Source organism: Panicum hallii, chromosome 9 (genome assembly GCF_002211085.1).
Source record: "Panicum hallii strain FIL2 chromosome 9, PHallii_v3.1, whole genome shotgun sequence".
Taxonomy (NCBI): Eukaryota; Viridiplantae; Streptophyta; class Magnoliopsida; order Poales; family Poaceae; genus Panicum; species Panicum hallii.
In genome coordinates, this window is record NC_038050.1 from 65,828,290 (window position 1) to 65,850,118 (window position 21,829).

The 21,829-nt window shown below is 49.5% G+C and overlaps 1 protein-coding gene across 4 annotated transcripts; it reads left to right on the plus strand.

Annotated features, from left to right (window-relative positions):
- Positions 1–16,971: 16,971 nt before the first annotated feature.
- On the plus strand, positions 16,972–21,539 carry LOC112872938 (digalactosyldiacylglycerol synthase 2, chloroplastic-like). Of its 4 annotated transcripts, none has more exons than XM_025935973.1 (5): positions 16,972–16,987; positions 18,067–18,383; positions 18,919–19,185; positions 20,213–20,562; positions 20,725–21,217. In XM_025935973.1, exons 2-5 carry the CDS (start codon positions 18,099–18,101, stop codon positions 21,215–21,217), a joined length of 1,395 nt encoding a protein of 464 aa, XP_025791758.1. In that variant the 5' UTR covers positions 16,972–16,987; positions 18,067–18,098. The 4 variants fall into 4 exon arrangements, with proteins under 4 accessions (XP_025791758.1, XP_025791760.1, XP_025791757.1 ...); XM_025935975.1 differs by lacking the exon at positions 16,972–16,987 and adding an exon at positions 17,534–17,889; XM_025935972.1 differs by lacking the exon at positions 16,972–16,987 and adding an exon at positions 17,749–17,978.
- The last annotated feature ends 290 nt before the right edge of the window (positions 21,540–21,829 follow it).

Genomic DNA, 21,829 nt, shown 5'->3' on the forward strand with positions numbered 1-21,829 from the left:
GCTCCGATGAGCTCGCCTCCCGCCAGGTGCTAATGGCCGAAGAAGGCGAGGACGATGGGGATCTTCCCATCATCGAATTTGAAGCGGTCTCCGAAGACGAGGTCACAGCCAACGCTGGCGACGAGAACGACGCCGATCGTGAGGCGCGGAGGGCCAGGAACAGGGCCCGCACAATCCGGCAGCGAAGGGTCAACGAGCGCAGGCGATCTATGCATCGCGAGCTTGACCTTGACTTCGCCGCCGTAAGCGAACGAGGCTTCAGGACTCCAGTGGCCAACATCGCCAGGCTTACGGCCATCCTCGAGCACAGTAATGACCCGAATGTGCGTCAAGCACTTCTTTACGCACAGAGGGCCTGGATCCAGCTGGATCAGTATAACCCGGCGTCCACCATCAGGGATGAGTGTGTGGGCGAGAGCCGCAGCCAGGGCCACAGCCGAACGGCTGGCGGACGTCCTCGACCTCAGCCCAGCCTCAACAATGACAACGCTCGCGGGAGCCAGACCCCTGGCGGGAGGCAGCAGCCACCTCCAGGGGGTAACCCGCGACAGGTCAACCATCGGCTTCCTCCAGAAGACCTGCGTCAGCATATCAATGAAGGCCGCAGCGTGCGGTCCGTGATCTCCTCCAGGCGCAAGGTCCGCGAAGAAGTCGAAACCGAAGGTACCGACTGTAGCGATCGATTCACAGCTTTCTCTGCACGTTTCTGCAGCTACAAGTACCCTGAGGGCTTCAAGCCGATCGGCATCACCAAGTACGACGGCAAGTAGGCTCCTCAGCAGTGGCTACGTTGCTACTCCACGACCATGGAGGTTGCAGGGGGCTCGAACATCACCAAGGTCGTCTACTTCCCGATGGCTTTGGACCCTGCGCCGCTCACGTGGCTGGAGAGCCTACGCAACAACTCCATCGACTCCTGGGAACGGCTCAAGAGGGTCTTCATCAACAACTTCCAGGGAGCGATTGCGGTCCTACACTCGTCACGATCTTGCTCAGTGTAAATAGGAACGTAACGAGCTATTGCGGTCCTACACACGTCGCTTCTTCGACGTCCGCACCACCATCGCGAACATCTCGGAGGACGACATCATCGACTGCTTCTACAACGGCATCACCGACCCAGGCATCTACAGGGATTTTGGGCGGAACAGGCCGAAGACTGTTGCGGGCCTTCATGATATGATGCATGATTGGTCCGAGCAGGAGGAGAAGATGCGGGAGCGGTTCCCGCGGCACCAAGATAGCAATCTGAGGCGCACAAACGACAACCGCAACAACAAAGGGTTACATGATTTTTGGTAAGCAATTTTCTTAAAGTATAAAATAAATGTAAGGGAAAATATGTGTCATGCGCATTCATGCTCTTTGCATTGTTTCCTTGGTTGTAGTTCATTCGGATTTAAGTTTGAATTCAAATTCTTGATTCAAGTTCAAAAGCAATTGTTCTTCTTCTTTCTTTTTCCCTCTCCCTCTCTTCTCCTTTGGGCCCAGCCCAGCCGGCCCGCAGCCTCCCTCCCCTCCCTCCTTTCTCCTGCGCGCGCGGCCCGCTCCCCCTGGCAGCCCAGCCGCGGCCCTCTCTCTCTCTTCCCTCTTCTTTCTCTCCCGAGCGCGCGGCCCACCAACCTTTCACGCCCCCGGCCCGATCCGCTCGCTCCCTCCCCTCCTTCCCTCTCTGGCGCGTGGGTCCCGCCGGTCGGTTCCTCCTTCCCCGCACCGACCGGGACTCTGTTCCGAGCCCGAGCTCGACCGCCCCTCCGCGCCGTCTCCGCCTCGGGCCCGCACGCCCAGGCGCCCGCGGCCGCCCCCTACTTAAGCCGCCGCCCCCGTGCCCTGTCCTCCACGCCGCAGCCGCCACCCCCGCCCTAACCCTAGCAGCTGCGCCCGCCGCCGCCGCCATTGCCGCCCGTGTCTCGGGCCGTCGCCGCGCCGCCGCTTCCTTGCTCCCCGCCGTCGCACGAGCCGTCTCGAAGCACCGCGTGGTGGTGAGGACCCCCTGCCGCCTCTCCTTTTCCTCCCTCCCGCTCCCCCGCGCACGCACGGCCGTCACCGACGCCCCGCGCCACCCCTCGCCGCCGGCCGCCGCTCACGGCCGCCGCCTCTCCCTCTCTTTACCCTAAATCAGTTCCCCTCGTTCCCCTCTCTCTCCCCGACCAAATCCCGTCCCGAATGGTCGCCGGAAACGCATTTTCGCGTGATGTCCGGCGAGCCTCCGCCGCTCGGGTCGCCGCCGGCGCCTTCCCTCCGCCGCTCGAGCCCGCTCGCCCCCCTGGCTGTTGGATCTTGATCCAACGGCCCAGATCCGCTCAGCCGCGAGTCAAAACCGAGCGGGTACCGGTCAACCGTGCCGTTTTGCAGATGAGCCCTTAAGTTTCCCCGAAATCAACCCGCCGTCCCTTCCAGCTCAAAAGTATTCGCGTTTAGGTCCTATTTCTTCTGTTTAGGCCCCTGAGGTTTTTCAAAATCGAACCCGCCGTCCATTATCCCTAGATTTTGCGTTCTAACCCCTCTGTTTAGGGTTTAATTACGATCTAGCCCCTGGTTTCCCTGTTTTAGGGCCTTTTAGACCCAAATCTTCGCAGATAAGCCCCTGGAACCCCGTTTTAGCCCTAACTTCTCCGTTTTAACTCCGATTTCATCGATTCTTGCGCTCACGCGATCCTTACGACTTGTACAATGTTTTTAAAATATTATTTTGTTCTGTTTTCAATGATTGGTGTACTGTTCTTATTTTATTTTGTTTGCTTGTTTGTATGTGCTTGTGTGCGACGTTAGACGGTGCGCAGTTCGAGGATCCGCAAGGACAAGACTTTGAAGAATTTCCTGAGCAGCAGCAGCTTGCTAACGAAGGCAAGTGGTCCTTGATCATGTTTTCAGTCCTATTAATATCACAATTACACCTTTACTTTTATGCATGCATGTGTCTAGAATATGATGGAACCCAATTAAGGATATGACTAGATTTTATCTAACTTCCTTGTTTAAACCTGGGTTGTTTTATTTATGTTATAGCTACGCTAATTGCTTTTTAATAGTTTTTGGATGTTTGGAAATCATGTTACCTCCTATATCTTTCATGTCCTCTGGAATATTGTTATGGCAATAAAACAAGATTATCGAATGAATTGGAACATGGAGAACCACCCAGGAAAACAGTACAACCACAGTACTATATGGCTCTGGTCTTGGCTAATTAATTAGAAACCTTAGCTTGTGATGATCTTACCGAAAGGGCAAGAGGGGTTGCATTGACGGGGTATAGCTCGGTCCTTTGAGGCACATAGCTATGTGAACCTTGGCTAAGGTATTTTCCTCAATAGGGAGGGTTATGACCGCTTTGACTTGAAACCTTAGCGGATTATCATGAGTTAGGGAATCTTTGTAAAGGCCTCGTAGTGAATCCCTGCCACTCACCTCGGAAGTGTTTAAGGGACTTGCAAACCCGGGCATAAAGGGAAACACGAGCTGTGGGTAAAGTGTACAACCTCTGCAGAGTGAAAACTGATATATCAGCCGTGCTCACGGTTAAGAGCGGCTTGGACCCTCACATGATAATTGAACTTGAAGATGATTTAAGCTGCTGTTCTTTATGGTTGATGTTGTTTATTTAATCAGTTTTTATATAAGGGTTGGTATAAACTTAAACCTAGTTAATGCTTGCTAAATAAAACTTGACCAACTAAAATGCTTATCGCAGTCAAACCATGTCAGCTTATTCTTGATTTGGCCTTGCATGTCATATAATTTACTCCACTTGCTGAGTACCAACCATAAAGTGTACTCACGCTTGCTTTATTAAAACCAATGCTGCTCAGAACGAGATAACTTTCCGGAGTTTCCCGAAGATATTGGAGATTTCTAGGCGAGTGTCTCCCAGTCAACTGCCTGTGAAGTTGAAGTCCGCTGCTATTTATCGACGTTTATTTATTTCGCTTAAGGTTAAGACTGTCGGTCATGTAATAAAGTTCTGTTATACTCTTATTCGTTAATGCATTGTTCGGATATTCGCTTGTGACGTCTACTGTATGTGCGGAACTTGATCCTGGCGCACATATGGGATGCATTCGGTTACCTTTTCTAAACCGGGTGAGACAGGGACTATTAGGGTCCACCCCAAAAATGCAAGCCAGATGATCTCATCGCGGCTGTGGATGGTCCCTCGCTGGGCAAGAAGTCGACGACGCAGGAAGAGTTCGAGAAGCTCCTGCAGAAGAAGTGCTCATGGCATCCAGGTGCCAACCATGCGGCCATCGACTGCTACCATCTCCGGAGGACGTTCAGCAACTCCGGTGGTGGTAAGAAGAATAAGAAGCCTGCGGACAAAGAACTCAAGGATGACGACCAAGAGGACCAAGGGCGCAACCCGAAGTTCCAGGACGCTTCGAAGACCGTCAACGTCATCTTCGGAGGTGATGGGGATTTCGGCTCCAGGCGGGACCAGAAGCTGCTTCTTCGGGAGATCATGTCTGTCGAGCCGGCGGCACCACGACCTCTCCGTTGGTCGGAGGTCCCCATCTCATTCTCCCGCGACGACCAGTGGATGAGCTTTTTGGAGCCCGGCAAGTTCCCCCTGGTTCTGGATCCTGTGGTGGCAGAGGTCAGGCTCACCAAGGTGCTCATCGATGGTGGGAGCGGTCTTAACCTCATCTTCGCCAGCACTCTGAGGAAGATAGGCCTGGACCTCAAGGACATGCTGGTTCCGAGCAAGTCCCCCTTCTATGGCATCGTCCCAAGTAACACGGCAGACTCACTTGGTACGGTAGTTCTCCCAGTCACCTTCGGCGCGAGGGAGAACTACCGCACTGAATTCATCAAATTCGAAGTGGCTAATTTCGAATCTTCTTACCATGCAATATTAGGTCATCCGGCACTCGCCAAGTTTATGGCAGTGCCACATTACGTTTATATGCTTCTCATGATGCCAGGACTCAGTGGAGTACTCACTCTCCGGGGTGACTTGAAGAAGTCGTATGACTGCAATAAGGAGGCGATCCAGTACGCTTTGACTACTCGTGTGCCAGATGCTTCGGGAGAAGTACTTGCGGCTGCGCAGCAGCTCTCTCAGTCTAGGCTGGAGATTCCTTCGAGAAAGGCCAGCAAGTCGAGCATCCAGTTGACGGATGACATGGCCCTCAAGACGATCCAGCTCCATGAGGGTGATCCATCTAAGACCGCCGTTATTGGCGCGGGCTTAGGTGAGAAATAGGAACTCGCGCTCGTCAGTTTTCCTACGGGCTAACCGAGACTTATTCACATGGAAACCAGTGGATATGCCAGGGGTGCCCAGGGAGCTGATCGAGTATAGTCTGAATGTACACCCAAAAGCTGTGCCGAAAAGGCAACGCCTGCGAAGGTTTGCCCACGACAAGCGTGAGGCGATTAGGTGGGAAATAGCTAAACTTCTCGTGGCTGGATTCATTAAAAAAGTAATCCATTCAGAGTGGATAGCTAATCCCGTTCTTGTAAGAAAAAAGAATAATGAATGGAGAATGCGTGTCGACTACACTGATCTCAACAAGCACTGTCCCAAAGATCACTTTGGGCTCCCGCGCATTGACCAAGTTGTCGACTCGACGGCTGGTTGTGTCCTTCTTTATTTCCTTGATTGTTATTTTCAGAATATCATCAGATTGCGCTCAAGGAGGAGGACCAAATCAAGACAGCGTTCATCACCCCGTACGGGGAATATGCCTACAAAACCATGTCCTTCGGGTTGAAAAACGCAGGAGCAACATATCAGCGTGCGATCCAGATGTGCTTCGCGGATCAGCTGCATCGGAACGTTGAGGCCTATGTGGATGACGTGGTCATCAAGACTAGGGATTCCGACGACTTGATCGCAGATTTGGAAGAAACGTTCAGCAGTCTGCGCAGATTTCGGTGAAAGGTCAATCCAACCAAGTGCGTTTTTGGAGTACCTTCAGGGAAATTGCTTGGGTTCATCGTCAGCAATCGGGGCATCGAAGCCAACCCTGTAAAGATTTCGGCCATTACTGATATGGGGGCTCCGGCCACAATCAAAGATATGCAGAAGCTAACAGGTTGTATGGCAGCTCTGAACAGGTTCATCTCCCGACTCGGAGAGAAAGGACTACCCTTCTTCAAGCTCCTGAAACGCCAAGATAAGGTCCAATGGACCGAGGAGGCCGAGCGGGCTCTGGATGATCTGAAACATCACCTTCAGTCTCCTCCAATCCTTAGAGCACCATTGCCGGTGGAAGATCTACTACTTTACATCGCGGCAACAACTCATGTTGTCAGCAGTGCTATTGTAGTCGAGCGAGGCGAGGAAGGCCATGCATTTGGAGTGCAGAGGCCTGTCTACTTCATCAACGAGGTACTCTCCGAATCCAAGGTATGATACCCCGCCGTTCAAAAGCTTTTATATGCAATTCTAATCGCATCAAGAAAATTGCGCCATTATTTCGATGAGTACAAGATCATTTGATCACGGATTTCCCGCTGACGGATATTCTTCATAATCAAGATGCCACGGGGCGTATATAAAAGTGGGCAGTGGAACTGGGGGCTTTGTCAATCGACTTCAAGCCACGCACTGCAATCAAGTCTCAAGCTCTAGTCGATTTCATGGCTGAATGGAGGGAGAATGAAGTCCCAACTCCAGTCGACAAGCTAGAGCACTGGACCATGTACTTTAATGGGTCCCTCAAGCTCGATGGCGGCTGCGCCGGAGTTCTGCTTATTTCTCCACGGGGCGAGCAATTGAAGTATGTCCTTCAGATCCTGTGGGAGGTATCCAACAATGATTCCGAGTATGAAGCCTTAATTCACAGGCTCCGTTTGGCGATATCACTAGGGATCAAGCGACTACTTGTGTACGGTGACTCTCGTCTTGTCGTTCAGCAAGTCAACAAAAAGTGGGACTGCAACAAAGAGACGATGAACGCCTCTGTACAGGAAGTGCGCAAGTTGGAAAACAAATTTTCCGGTCTGGAGGTTCATCATATGCTACGGGAGCACAATGTTGGTGCAGATACTTTGTCCAAGCTGGGGTCAACTCGTGCTCAAGTTCCATCGGGAGTTTTTGTCCAGGAGCTCAAGCAGCCATTCATCAAGTCTTCTCCGCAGGTAACCATCGACGCGGGTCCCCAACAACCCGATCGAGAGGTTATGGTGCTGGGGGAGGACTGGCGAGAGGTTTTTATCGACTTCATCCGAGATCAAAGGCTACCAGCAGGAATTGATGCCAGAAGCGCAGAGGCGGCACGCGTCATGCGCAGAAGCAAGGGTTTTGTCCTAGTCGACAGCAAGCTCTATCGGCGCGGTGCTCGGTCAGGCGTCCTCATGAAGTGCGTCACAAAAGAAGATGGCTATGACATACTGCGGGAGATCCACGAGGGTGTCTGCGGTAACCACGCAGCTTCAAGAACGCTGGTCGGGAAAGCTTACAGGGCCGGTTTCTGGTGGCCCACCGTGGTATCTGATGCGGAGGGTCTCGTGCGCAGGTGCCAAAACTGTCAATTCTTCGGCAAGTAGTCTCATGTTCCAGCCTATATCCTCATCACCATACCGCCATCCTGGCCCTTTGCTTGCTGGAGCCTTGATATGATTGGCCCCTTCACAACGGCGCCAGGCGGTTTCACCCATGTGTTGGTGGCTATCAACAAGTTTACCAAGTGGATCGAGTATAAGCCAATAGCTAAGCTCACACCAGATCGGGTTGTTGATTTCATCTCTGATATTTTGCACCGTTTCGGCTTCCCGAATACCATCATCACGGACTTGGGATTAAATTTCACGGCCAACCAGTTCTGGGAGTTCTATGAGAATGCATGCATTGAGATTAAATATGTTTCTGTTGCACACCCAAGAGCCAATGGACAAGTCGAAAAGGCGAACAGCATGATAATCGATGGCCTCAAGAAGAGACTCTACGATGAAAACAGCAAGAAGGGAGGCAAATGGATACATGAGCTGCCACATGTCGTCTGGGGGCTTCGGACTCAGTCGTCCAAAGCCACAGGACAAACGCCTTTCTTTATCGTGTATGGATCTGAAGCCATATTACCGGCCGACATCATGTGGAGGTCCCCAAGGGTTGAAATGTACAACGAAGGCGGGGCGGACGAGGCGAGGCACTTAGAGCTTGATTCTGTCGAAGAGGCTCGTTGCACCGCTCTTGTTCAGTCAGCCCGATACCTGCAGGGGATTCGGCGATATCACGATCGCAATGTGAAGGAGCGGCCGTTCAGCATAGGCGACTTGGTCTTACGTCGCATCCAAGACGAGATCGGCCTACACAAGCTCAACTCAAGATGGGAAGGCCCGTTCGTCGTCAAGTAGGTTACAAGACCAGGGTCATTTCGACTAGAATACCCTGAGGGCCAAGATGTCCCGAACTCTTGGAACATTCAGAACCTGCGCAAGTTCTACCCATGAGAAGTTGTTCGGGGATAGCTAAATCTATGGGCGTCTAGGCGATCTTTTTTCTCTCGAATTAATTTGGAGGCTATGCACCACAAGATTCGGGTTGTAAATTCCTTTATGAACACACGGAGGCTACGACCACGTGTAGTACTTATATAAATCAACTTCTTGTCATGAATTTTACGGAGGCTACGGCCACGTTCATATCTTATCGACTTCATGTTTTGACGGAAGCCTCGGCTCCGTTCTTACCTTCTACAAATCAACTTCCACCACGGCCTTGAATGGTTGCTCACTACTGCATTTATCCCAACAAAATCGATCCATTCGACTGGTTTATTGTAGGATCACTGGACCAGTAAAGAGGCCTAGAGGGGGGGTGAATAGGCCTGTAAAAACTCAACTCCAAATTCTCGTTAGAGGTGAGTGCAGCACTGCTGTGCCGAGTGTGGCACTGCCGTGCTCAACAGAACAGAAATTACTGAGTTCAAAAACTGACGAACCAAAAGTAGATCGAGTTAATTTCTAGGTTTCCTGCAGGTGTCAGCAACACATATATGGAGCTAAAACAGATAACACCACAGTAGATAAGTAGATCGGCCTCAAACCTAGAACAAGCAAGTATCTAAACAATAAAGCAAATCAACACGCAAGACAAGGATTTATCCCGTGGTTCGGCGTCGCCACAAAGGCTGGCCTAAGTCCACGTTGTTGAGGCTGCCACAAAAGGCTTGAGCTTCACCACAAAGGTCGGCCCGTCCTCGTTCTCAAGTCAAGAGAGTGAACTCTTGAGATGAGGAGTGATTTTACTAACTGCAAGGGAAAGTTACAGACCTCCCAAGGCTGCTACACGGAGGGGCAAGCACAAGGGCGACCACTAGCCGGCTAGGAGCAAACTCCAAGAGTAACAGACCCTAGAACCGCCGGCCAAATGTGAACCAAATGCTCTTTTGAGTAGGGGAAACAGTAGATCTGCTCTACAATCGAAGTTTGCTGCCCTTTCCCTCAAGATTTGGTGGTTGGATGTGGAGATCCGCTTGGGGGAAGAGGTGGGAGCAATGGAGGAGAGAGAGAAGAGCTCTGGTTCTTTCTTCTGCGAATCTGAACGTTTGGGAGCACTGTTGGGAGGTCAGTAACCGTTGGGGAATTTATACCCCTCTGGTTCCAATGGTACATTAAGTGCAGCACTGCCGCACCAAGGCGCGGCACTGCCGCACCCATCAAAAAAACTCTGCTGGATGTGAAATTTTGCTGACTGTTTTGGTTGAGTATGAAGATGTGGTTTTCAGGATTTGAGCATTTGGTTCAACAGTTGGACAGTTGTTCTTGGATCCCTCTTTATAGTACGGCTTTCCTTAAACTCAATGTTCAAAATATAAAATAAATTAAGCCTTCATGAGTCAAGATAGCCATCAAATGAATTTGGGGTATCCTCAACCTGTACATCATCTTCTTTTTAAATTACCTGCATATCATCTCGATGAATCTCATTAGTTCCCTAATTAGGTGGTCATCAACGCCAAAACCCACAAAGAGCTTGATTGCACTTACATTTATACCCAATTTGTTGGATGAGCTCGCATGAAGAGCTACCTCGACTACATCCTGAGTCGTTGCACTCAGGGTAGTTTCATTTTTTGCCTTACACAAGGCAGACCCGCGGCGATGCCCGCGTTTGCTCCCAACGAGTTTGATCCGCTTATCCGGTTCTTACCTAATTCGTGGAGCGCACCCATATGAGGAGCGACCTCGACTTCATCCAGAGTCGATGCACTTAGGGTAGTTTTATTTTTCTGCCTTAAGCACGGCAATCTCGCGACGGTGCTCGCGTTCTTTCCTAACAGTTTAGACCCGCTCGATCGGGTTGTGGCTAACTTGTTAGATGAGTTCCTACTTGGAGCTAGGCTACCTTCAGGTCGCTGTACCCGGGGTAGTGTCTACTACTTAGCCTTTAAGCTTGGATTCCAATTCAGCCACAGCACACACACAAGTAGAGACATCAAATACAGTATATATACAGGGGAATAAGTACTTGTTTCTTACACCCTAATCCTGCAGTACACTTTGTACTATTTGTTCTGCTAGAGGTTAGGCTTCCCGGATGTAATCGTCGAATTGTTCCTCGGTGCAGTCCGCTGCCATTCCCTGAGCAAATATATCTAGCTGCACGTCTGGCAAGAAGGACTTCACAAACGCGAGGGTGTTGCTGACACATGCGACCGGAGCTTCTGATAGGAATTTGAGCACCTTCTTCGGGGCTTCGCGAAGCCGCTCCAGCAAGGGCCGCTGGCTTGCTTCGCCTTCTTCTGGTGGACCCACCATGTCTACTAGCTCCTGGTGGCCCTCCTGAGGTCTTCCAGCTCTTTCTATCGCTGCTCGTCCTTTTCGCCCAGCGTCTTGACTTGTTGAAGGCAGTCGGCGAACTGTTATTCAGTATCGCTGATCACCTTCTGTAGCCTCTCGACGTCATCTGTATGGCGATAGAGTAGGTTCTTCACATCGGTAAGTAGCTCTTCTTTACACATTAAGATTCTCCTAAGTTCTGTGGTGAAAAGTTTTTCAGAATTCAGGATGAATTGATAAGTGCAAGTACTCGAGGGGAGCAATGGCTTACCTTGGTGCGCTTTCTTTTGCTCTTTGAGCTGCTCCTGGTGCGCGTTCTTTTATGCCTCGAGCGCCTTCTTCTGTTCCTCGAGTTGCTGTTGGAGCTCGGAGTTGGCTTTCTCGAGATACAAGTTCTTTGTCTTCTCGTCGTCGACGCGCTTTTCCAGAGCAGCGAGTTCTTGGTGATCACTCACAACTTCCCGCAGTTTTTCTAATTTCTTCTGGGAGTCAGTGATCACATCCTGCATAAAAGAGGAGATTGAGTCAAAACTATTCGACAACGCATACAAGCAGACGGGTACTCAGGACTTACCATGGTAAAGTCATACAGTTCCTTGTAAGCTTTTCTGAAGCCCCTTATGTTCTCGGCTGTCAGCCTCGGGTCATCCACTAGGTTGGTGTTGATGATGTTCTTGTATCCGCGCCCGGCCTTCAGCATTTCTCTGGGACCCTTTGATGTCCCGGCGGCTTCTTCAGGTGGTGTCTGCTGGGCACCTGCAAGTGTAAATGTTTTTCAGAATATTGCGCCTGGGTCTCGGCAGTTAGCCATGGGCGGTCAGATGCTTACCCATGCCATCTGTAAGAGCGGCATCAGGGGCCTCGACTTGTTTCCCGCCACCAGCTCTGGTTTTGACTTGTTGGAGCTCGGGGGGCGGCAAGTCGGGCAGTGTCGCGTCCGCCTCGGGGGCTGGCTCTGCGGGCGTCAACCCTTCGGGGGCTGACGGCTCGGGGGCTGGAGCTGCCGTGACTGGCCCTGCGCTTGTAGACTCTTCTCGGGTCGATGACCCGGGGGCTAGGGTAGTCGAGGCCGGTTTCAGCTCGAGGTTCACGGCGCTTGCAGCCTTGATGAAGTCGAGTCCGTCATCATGCAAGTCGAAAAAAGCAGCATGTTTATTATGCTACCAGATGCAAACTTACAGTGTAGACTTCTTTTTGACGGCCCTTTTCACCCGTAAGGCCTGTCGCGACGTTTCCGTTGCGGGCGGTGGGGTTTCACCGGCCGGTGGCGTGGTCCCCGCCACGGCGATGGTGACGGCTGCGGCGGCTGATGGGGCTGCTCCCACCTCTTCGGGCTCGGTCCTGGGTGAAGAGGTGGAAGGACTACAAAAAGGACACTGTTAGCGAATAACAATATTGATGTTCAGCAATTCACCAAAGCAGCAAATCAATACCTGGAAGATTCGATTGCTTCAGCTTTCCGCTTCCGCACCAACCGACGACTGGCCCGAATGAGTTGTCCCTTCTCGCCTCTCCTTCGGCTTCTTTCTTCACCAGGGGGTTCTTGTCCTCCGTGGAGTCGCTGCTATGCAGAGCCTGGGCTATACGAGCCCTCTTTGCTTCGACAGCGGCGCTAGGGAGGAGGTGGTCCGGCCGAGGGATGTCGGGTTGCGGCGGGTAGCTGCGGTATAGTTCTGTGCGTCCCTGCAGAAGGTTTTCAGTTAGCAGCGGCAGAACAGAGTTCGTCTTCAACAAAAAGTAGTCGAATACTTACTGGTTTGGGCGGACTTCGTGCGCAAAACAATCCTGGTAGTGCGGAGGAGTGCGGCTTCGTCTGGTAGTTCCTCTGCGCACATGCGAGAAGGATCTTCAGTCCCGCGTACTCGAATCCGAGCTTGTGGCGCAGTTGGATGGGTTGGACTCGACGCTTGAAAAATGAGAACATGACGGATGCACCGTTCACTCCCGTCATCTTATGTGCCTCTATGATGTCTAATAGTTCCTCGACTTGATCCATATCTCCTCTGGAAAGTTCAAGATTCCACTCCGGCCTCACTACAAGTGGATTGTTTGATTTTGCTGGGAGTTGGGGGGCATGGTTCTCAATATAGAACCAGTGATTGTTCCACCTGGGGAGGTTGGAGGGGAATTTGTATGATAGATATTTGTCGCCGGCCTGCTGACGCAGTTGGATGCCGGCGCCCCTGCAACGTAAAGGTTTTTCTAGGTGGGCTGTGGTTTGACGCGGAAGAGGAAGCGGAAAAGATCCTAGTGGGGTTTGATTCCGATGAAAGCTTCACAAAAATGGATAAAAATCGAAATATGGCTGATGGAGTTCGGGTTGAGGTGATGGAGCTCAAACCCGTAATAATAAAGAAGGCCGCGGAAGAACGAACAAGAGGGGAGGGCCAATCCCCGTTCGGCAAAATGGTGAAATGTGACGATTTCGTCAACATTTTCCATAGGGAAAGGTTCACGGAAAGAGGGGCGCCAGTTGACAAGATTCTTGTCTTGCAGCAACCCCTCGGAAACTAGCCTATTGAGATCATTGAGGGAACACTTACTGTATGTTCACTCCCCGGTCGACGGCTGCGCCTCCTTTTTTCCCTTTGGTTTCTGATCTCTTGGGCGCCATCTCCGGACCCGCTCGCCACGAGTTGCTCGGGGGCTGCGGGAGAGGGGCGGGGAGATCGGGGCGGGAGGATTTCGCCGGGAGGATGGCGACGGGCGCACGGCTCAATTTGGGGATTTTTTGAGGCTCTTGGCAATTTGCAGATTGGAAGCACAGTCTTTACTTGGCAGTTACCGCGGGGTTAAATAACCAGCGGTTGGGGCAAAGTTCTATTGTTGCGAAGGTCAAGAGTCGTTTCAGGGAATATTCGGAAGATGAGGGGTCATTTGGTGGATTGTTTAGATAAAATATTCGATTAATCATTTTTTCAGGGTTCATTATACCGAAAAAAGGGGTTTTCAAATTCATGATCTAACTTCCATCATTTGTATCATCATATTGGTAATTACCATATTGACGTTTTTAATCTGCATGCCACGGCTTTTGGATCCTTATTTCCAATTCTGAGGGATTTGGATTCAAGACTCGGGGGCTGCGGGGTACGTGGCATTGACTACTTATTTTTTTGAATTTATTCGAAGAGTAAGTAAGGAAGATTTAAGCTTAATTTGACCCTCAGCTTGATTCTCCGATTCAACCTAAGGCTCGGGGGCTACTCGATATGGAGTGCGATTTTTCAATCACACACCATACCAAAGAAATAATTCGGGGCATGAGCACATCATAGCTTCGATGCAGCCGAGTAAGTACTCGAAGAAGGATTTCAGGACGGAACTTCAAAGAAGTCGAAGACTACTTCGAAAGTACTTGATAAGTCTGCAGTACTCAGCTACGAAGAGCTCGGGGGCTTGTCAGACCCGGGGCCACGGGACTGTGTACATAACATAGTTTAAAGAGGTTTAAGAGATTAAGTCCGTCTTATCTCTTATTTATCTCGTTTATCTCTTATTTATCCCGTTTAAGTAGGAGATAGAGCTAACTGATACAGAAGAAATCTACCCGAGACGTGTTCTGGTACGATTCCTTAACTGGAGTTGGTTAGTATTTTTGTAACCCTCGCCTCTCGGATATATAAGCGAGGGCAGGGACCCCACTCAAAAGAAGATCTACAGATCAAACTACACCAAAGGCAATACAAACCACCATACAAGACGTAGGGTATTACGCGCCTAGCGGCCCGAACCTGTCTAAGCTTTGTGTTCCTTACACCTTCGAGTTCCTGATTTCGGCGTCTCCTCACCAAAACTTACCACCTTAGGTATATCCCTCGGTGGGCAACCGGTAAAATACCGACAGGAACTTTATCAGCACCACCATAAAACTGCTTCATGAACTCATAAACTTGAGTTGGCTTCATCCCTGCTTCCCGTATTTGAACAATCAGGTGTCTGTCTGCATCTATAACCTGTCATTGTGACCTCAGCATGTGCTTCTTTTTTGGCGTCGCTAAAGTATGATTGTGATTAAGTGTGTGTTTGGTTCAGCTGTGGATTCCTGAAAATCTGATTTCTGGAATCAGCTGTGGGAAAGCTGCTGTGAGCTGACAGCTGTGGGAAAGCTGAAAGCTGTATGGCTGAAACAACTGTCAGCTGTGGATTTATGTAAGAAATCTCTGTTATACCCCTGAGATCCCATAAGGCTCTTTATATGCTAATTAATCGTATGGACATGTAGATGACCGTTTTGGAAATGAAATATTCATGTTTGTTAATATTTGACATATATAATAATTTATACAAAATATATATCTACGTTATAAAAATAATTGAACAATTTCTTTTTTCTTTCATTTTTTTCTTTGTATTTCTTTCCTCTTTTTTTCTTTCTATTTTTCCTTTCTTCTTTCTTTTTTTCCCTTTTCCCTTCTCCCTTTTCCCGTTCCTTATCTCTTTCTCCTCTGTTTTTCGTTACCAGCACGGGGGGCGGGCGGCGGGGGCGGTGGGCGGTGGCGTGGGGCGCGGCAGGGAGCGCGGCGGGGGCGCGTCGGGGGGCGACGGCGGGGGGCGTGTCGGGGGGCGCGGCAGGGGGCGCGGCGGCGAGGGCGCGTCAGGGGGCGGCGGGCGGCGGCGGGGGGCGCAGCAGGGGGCGCGGTGGCGGCGGGGGGCGCGGCGGCGGGGGCGCGTCGAGGTCGCGTCGGTAGGGAGCGGAATTGGTGAAATTTGGTGTCTCACCCGATTCCAAAGTGACCTGCGGGAATCGGGTGATTTTTCGGAATCGATTCGTCCGATGGAGGCCTTTGGTTGGGATACTAGATTTTTGGACGCGAATCTGGCTCCCGAAGCCGAACCAAAGGGTCCCTAAGTTCAACCTTTTGCACTGTCCAAATTTTCTCTCTGCTGACAGTAAACTTTATAAGAGCTTTGCAACCCGTCCTTGTAGTGGCATGTGATGATCCTGTTTCTGCATATCCTTGGCTGCTACAAACTAAAACTCTATTGTATATAGTTTTATCTGCTCGACGCTTTATAACACTCTTTCTAATGCTGAACCCAACTGTACCAGCATAGGTGTTGTACATCTCATAAGCATCATTCTCGGACGCAAAAGACATTCCGACTTTAGGAATGATCACATGTGGTCCATCTTTATCAACAACCTATTGTAAAAATATGCTTAGAATAAAAGACATAAGACATATTATTATAATATAATTTAATTTCTTACAGTACTGTGTTGTCATTGCCTTGAGTGTTTGCGTCGACAGACAACGATGATGCGTGCGGATGTGCCACTTGTTCCATTGTGATGGAATCGTTGTTCATTGTCATCTATCTTATATATGCCGTATGAGATAGATAGTAATTAGAATACGATTGTAATTACAATACATGTAAAAAGGAGTGCCATCTACCTGTGTTATCTGCTGCTCCTCGGCGGAGTTTTCATAGCCTCCTTCCTTCATTGTTGCGGCGCGAGTCAAGACGCCAGACCAAGTCTAAATGGTAGAGAGGACGAAGCACAAGAGAACACGAGGAGGATCTCCGATCCGAGGCGATCCAATCGGTAAATCACGTGGGCGAGGCCGAACGCCGAAGTCAGCGAGGCGATCCGATCGGTGGCAGCACCTTGGTGCCTTCTGTTCCAACACCACGCCGCCGCATCTGCTAAAATCACGGAACCTACCCTGCGTAGCCTGTGTCGTTTCCTTCGGGATGGATGTGCGAGCCGGCTGGTGAACGATCGAGCCGCAAGAGAAACGGGAGCCTGGATATGGCTTCTGTTGGTGGGCCTGCACATATCGATTGTGAGGGGCTCCAATACGGTGGCTCTGGATCGGGAGTTTAGAGAATTTTTTTCCCTCCTGGCCACCTCACGAGTGGGTGAAAAGGACTTCGCACCTGTATAACCTTGGTTGACCGGGTGCTGTGGGCCCCTTTCATCCCGGCCCTCACGTCGAAAGCCCACTAGTTTGTATATTCGACGATTAGGCGACGACCCAGTAGGGACGGGCGAACCAGACTACCTCTCGGCCCAAGTTCCCCAGTGTGGCTTCGCTGGGTCGTTGGAATACGAGGCCAAGATCCCCGCGGGTCCCGTGTGCGTTCGGGCCCGGGAGACAGACGGGGACAGCCAACGATGTTGGCACTCGGCACCTACTTTCCCAACGCCTTACGGACCTGGCTGCCCTGCCCTGCCCTGCCTTCCTCATTACCTTCGCCTCCCACTGTTTCCTCAACCTATTGCCCCGCCAAGACGCCAACCACACAGGTGAGTTCCTCATCTTTCCTCCCAATTCAACCCCGTCCGCGCGCCGTCTCGAATTCAGAGAGTGTTTGTTGGGGGCTATGGAAGTGGAACGGCATAGGGCAATCCAACTTGTACGGGATGGATTGGTTCGAGCAGGGTGCTCCGGTTGGGGAATGGGATGGTTTGAGATTTTTGCTTGATTAGTTGTATGGGATGGCCATAAGTGGTTTGGTTCAAGAGCAGATTAGCGCACTCAAGCCCACAATTAGAGACCAAGAGCTCAGATCGATGTCCCTGTCAGGCTGTTCCTCCGTAGATCTCTCCCGTGTGCCCCCTCGCGCGCGAGAGTCACGTTTGCATTTGGGGGACGTCGAATTAGTGTGGTGAACCGATTCTCCGAATGCGACAGGGATCGACCTGCGGCTGTCTACACCACACTTGAGTGTAGAGAATCCTCCCAAAACCGAATTTCTGACCGTACGATCCGAAACAAACGGCTCAGATCAGCCCAGCCCCCATCATATCTCTTCCCACCCCTGCCTCTTCCTTCTTCCACCCACCCGTCGCCCGACGCCTCCGCCCTCCCTCCTCCGACCCGCTGCCTCGCCGGCGCCGTCCCCGGCGCCGACGAGGCCCGCCCTCCCTCCTCCCTCCACCGACCCTCCCTTCTCTCCGAGCTTTCCTCCACCATTTGCCCCCGCCTCCGTCGCCGCCCTGCCCGTCTCCGGCGGCTCCCACCGCCGGATCCAACGCCGCCGTCTCGACCGCCCGGTTCTCCAACTCCAAGTCACTGCCAACGCTCGCCCCCGCCCCTGCACGACCCAGCCGGGGGTCCAACGCTGCCCCGCCTCGCCGCCGTCTCTCCCGCCACCACCGCCCGCTACCCTGCCGCCCCGACCTTCCTCTAGATCCGCCGGACACAGGTACCCACAAACCCCGAACTCTAAATGGTTCGCCGGAGCTCGCCGGACTTGTAGAAGAAGATGAGATGAGGGAGAGCAAAACAAAGCGGGTGTGATATAACTTTTCCGTTATGCTATTCTTAGCCTCTTAGGTGATACAATTTGAGTAGTAGTACCGGTGTTCCTTGGACATTGCAGCAGCAGCTAGTTGCTGGGTGGTTCTGGTGTCCATGGCGGGGAAGCAGCAGTATGTGGCAATATTCACCACCGCGAGCCTGCCATGGATGACTGGTACCGCCGTCAACCCCCTGTTTCGGGCCGCATACCTCGCCAAGGCTGGAAACTGGGATGTTACGCTGGTGGTGCCGTGGCTGTCCAAGGGGGATCAGATTCTTGTTTATCCTAACAAGATGAAGTTCAGTTCGCCGGCAGAGCAGGAAGCCTACGTGCGGTGGTGGCTTGAGGAGCGGATCGGGGTGTTACCGAGGTTCGATATAAAGTTCTATCCTGGGAAGGTAAAAGTTGAACAAATCTTACGGATACAGTTTGAATTCTCATTTAATATGTAAAGTTATGTCGCCGTGTCTGTATGGATGTGTTACTTATTAGCACGGTTTACATCTTGCTGCAAACCAGAGCTTCCAGTTTTTTATTCCTTTTCTTTTTTGGAGATTCCGCTAATCCGCTTTCCCCCTTATAACACATAAAAAGAAAAAAAAAACTCATTGCTCAGTCCCAGTGAAGTACGTAGTATGAGACTATGGGGTAGTTTGTTTTCCGAAGAGTATATTCATCCTTTACATTAAATGCTTGAATTGCTAGAAAATTTGTGGTGGTGGAGCACAGAGTAGAATGTGAGAATTATTGAATGGCGAGAAACATCGTTACCCCTTTCAATTAGGCACTGACTTGAGCATTTGAAGAGTGGAGGAAACTATAAACTCACTAATGTAAAATTTGTTTATTTAGGAGAGCATCAATTGAGCTGTGCAGATAATGTCCTTTATCTTGAGATAATATGATAAACTAACTTGTGATGTCCATATGCAGTTTTCAACTGAGAAAAGGAGCATTCTACCTGTTGGGGACATCAGCCAGACCATATCTGATGACAAAGCAGATATTGCAGTGCTAGAAGAGCCAGAACATCTTACATGGTACCATCATGGACGGAGGTGGAAAACCAAGTTCCAAAAAGTCATAGGTGTTGTTCATACGAACTATTTGGAATACGTGAAAAGAGAGAAAAATGGATATATCAGTGCATTTATCTTAAAACACATCAATTCTTGGGTTACGGACATCTATTGCCATAAGGTTAGTACTTCCATTTTTCTATTGTGTTGTTTCTTCTTTTTGTTTAGGCTCTGTGGTGATTAACATCCAGTTTTCGCCTCAAAAAAATTAACATCCAGTTGGTTTTGTTAGACTGGATGGACAATATTGACTTTGCCTACTGTAGCCCAATGGTAAAATATATATCCAATATGGATACACAATTCTAAATCAAAGGCAACATTTCATGGTGCGGTAATCCTAGATTGACACCTATACCCTTAACAGCTCCCTTAAACTTGAACTTCTGCAACAGTCTCAGTTTTGAAAAGGAGAAGCTATGATTAGTTGACAACTGTAGGTTGACTTATGGGTCTGTCTGTCTGCTGATGTCAAGATGCCACCAGATGCCACTATAAATACAATGTGTAGATGTCATTCCAGGAGTACATGGAGACAGTTGCTCTATAATATAGTAGAAAGTAGGCTATGTATAATTGATCACATAACACATAGCTGATAACTTCTAGTGGAAGACAAACATAGTGCTAATCTTACACTTAGACCATTAATGGTTATGTATGTAACGTACTAGTTTTCTTGTTCCACTTTGTACTCTTCATGACCAGAGGCAACGTATTCTTAACCTATATAGTATTCTTCAAACTCGTTGGATTCCCCTAATTGTTGTAGTTTGTTATCAGCTACCGGTCTACCGCAGACCATAACCTGATTAAATCAAAAAAATATAGTATGCATCAATTGCTTGTATTTTTTTTCTTGTTTGAGGGCAGTAGGCACCCTGCTCGTTTTTTTGTTTTTGTTTTTTGAGGTCATTATCTGCCTGGGTTACTAAACAACATAAACAGTAATGGCATCATTTGTTGTTCTGATGTATTTATATATATTTTTGGAACAGTAATCAAATCCATATCTGTATTGGTTAAATATCTATTAATAATTTTATATAATCATGGGATCAACGCTCTTAAATGCATAACTTCCTTTTCTTTTGCATTGTTATCTGCAGTTTTTCTGACTCTTTCTTCTTATAACCCTCCTTATGTAGGTTATAAGATTGTCTGCAGCAACTCAGGACGTCCCTAGGTCTGTGATTTGTAATGTTCATGGAGTTAACCCCAAATTTATTGAAATTGGCAAATTGAAACATCAGCAGCTATGCCAAAAAGAGCAGGCATTCTTCAAGGGTGCATATTATATTGGAAAGATGGTATGGAGTAAAGGTTACACAGAGCTTCTTCATCTGCTTCATAAGCACCAAATGGAGTTATCTGGCCTTAAAATGGAGTTGTATGGCAGTGGGGAAGATTCTGATGAAGTAAAAGCATCAGCTGAGCGATTGAGCTTAGATATTAGAGTCTATCCAGGCCGCGACCATGGAGATTCAATATTTCACGAGTGAGTATTTAATATTTTAACAGATAAGCAATATCCTTTTCTCTCACCTCCTTAGTGGCTGCTATATGATTTGATGTTGAGTAAAAATTTATGATAAATTCTCTATGCCATCAGTTTTTAGTCTTGACCTAACTGAGTTGTACTACCTGTTGTTTGCCTCAGCTACAAGGTTTTCATAAACCCAAGCACAACAGATGTGGTATGCACAACGACTGCAGAAGCTTTGGCGATGGGGAAGATTGTGATCTGTGCAAACCATCCTTCAAATGAATTTTTCAAAAGGTTTCCTAATTGTCACATGTACAATACCGAGAAAGAGTTTGTCAGGCTAATGATGAAAGCATTGGGAGAAGATCCAATCCCACTGTCAGATGAATTGAGGCATGAGCTTTCCTGGGAGGCTGCGACAGAAAGATTTGTTAGAGTTGCTGATATTGCACCAGCCGTGTTTGTCGAGCAAAAAGCACCCTCCTCAAAGTATTTCATGCGCATCTCCCCGGAGGAACTGCAGAAAAACATGGAAGAGGCTTCAGCATTTTTCCATAACACCATCTCTGGGATTGAAGCTGCTCGATGTGTGTTCGGTGCAATACCAAATACCCTGCAGCCGGATGAACAGCAGTGCAAGGAACTTGGGTGGAATTTGCAGGGATAACATTAGCTTCTCTTGTGATGCTCTTGTCATGGACTACAGAATCGCAACTAACCAGTCCATTTGGTTGCCCAGGAACTAACTCAGGAACACAAAAACCTGTCATTCCAAAGGATCTCAGATTGTTCAGACAGGTTCTTACTGTGTTCTGGTGTGACGGCGCTCAATTTTTCTTGGAAAATCAGAGGCGTTCTGAAGTTCCTGTAATGAAATTGCATATCTTGCAATTGTAAATCTAAAGCAGGTGAAGTGCAAATCCGTGTTGTATGTTGGCTTCCTGCAAATCCGTGTTATATGTTGGCTTCCTGTTGTTTCCCGAAGATTACAACTGCTGTTACTATGTGCCGGCTGAAACAAACTATGAGATGGCCTTCAGCAGCGAGCAATAACGTTAGGCGTCGTGTTCCTTCAGCTTACAGTTGATCCCATTCGACGATCGACACATCATGATACCACCCTGTCGCCATCGTCGAGTTCGACCAACGACACCAAAAGTTCCAATAGCTCGCACGCAGCGCAGAGGACACGCGAGAGCGAAATACTATCAACAAATTTTGCCGCAGTATGTTTATGTTGTTTTTACATAACTTGTAAGTAATGAGGAAAAGGTCATCA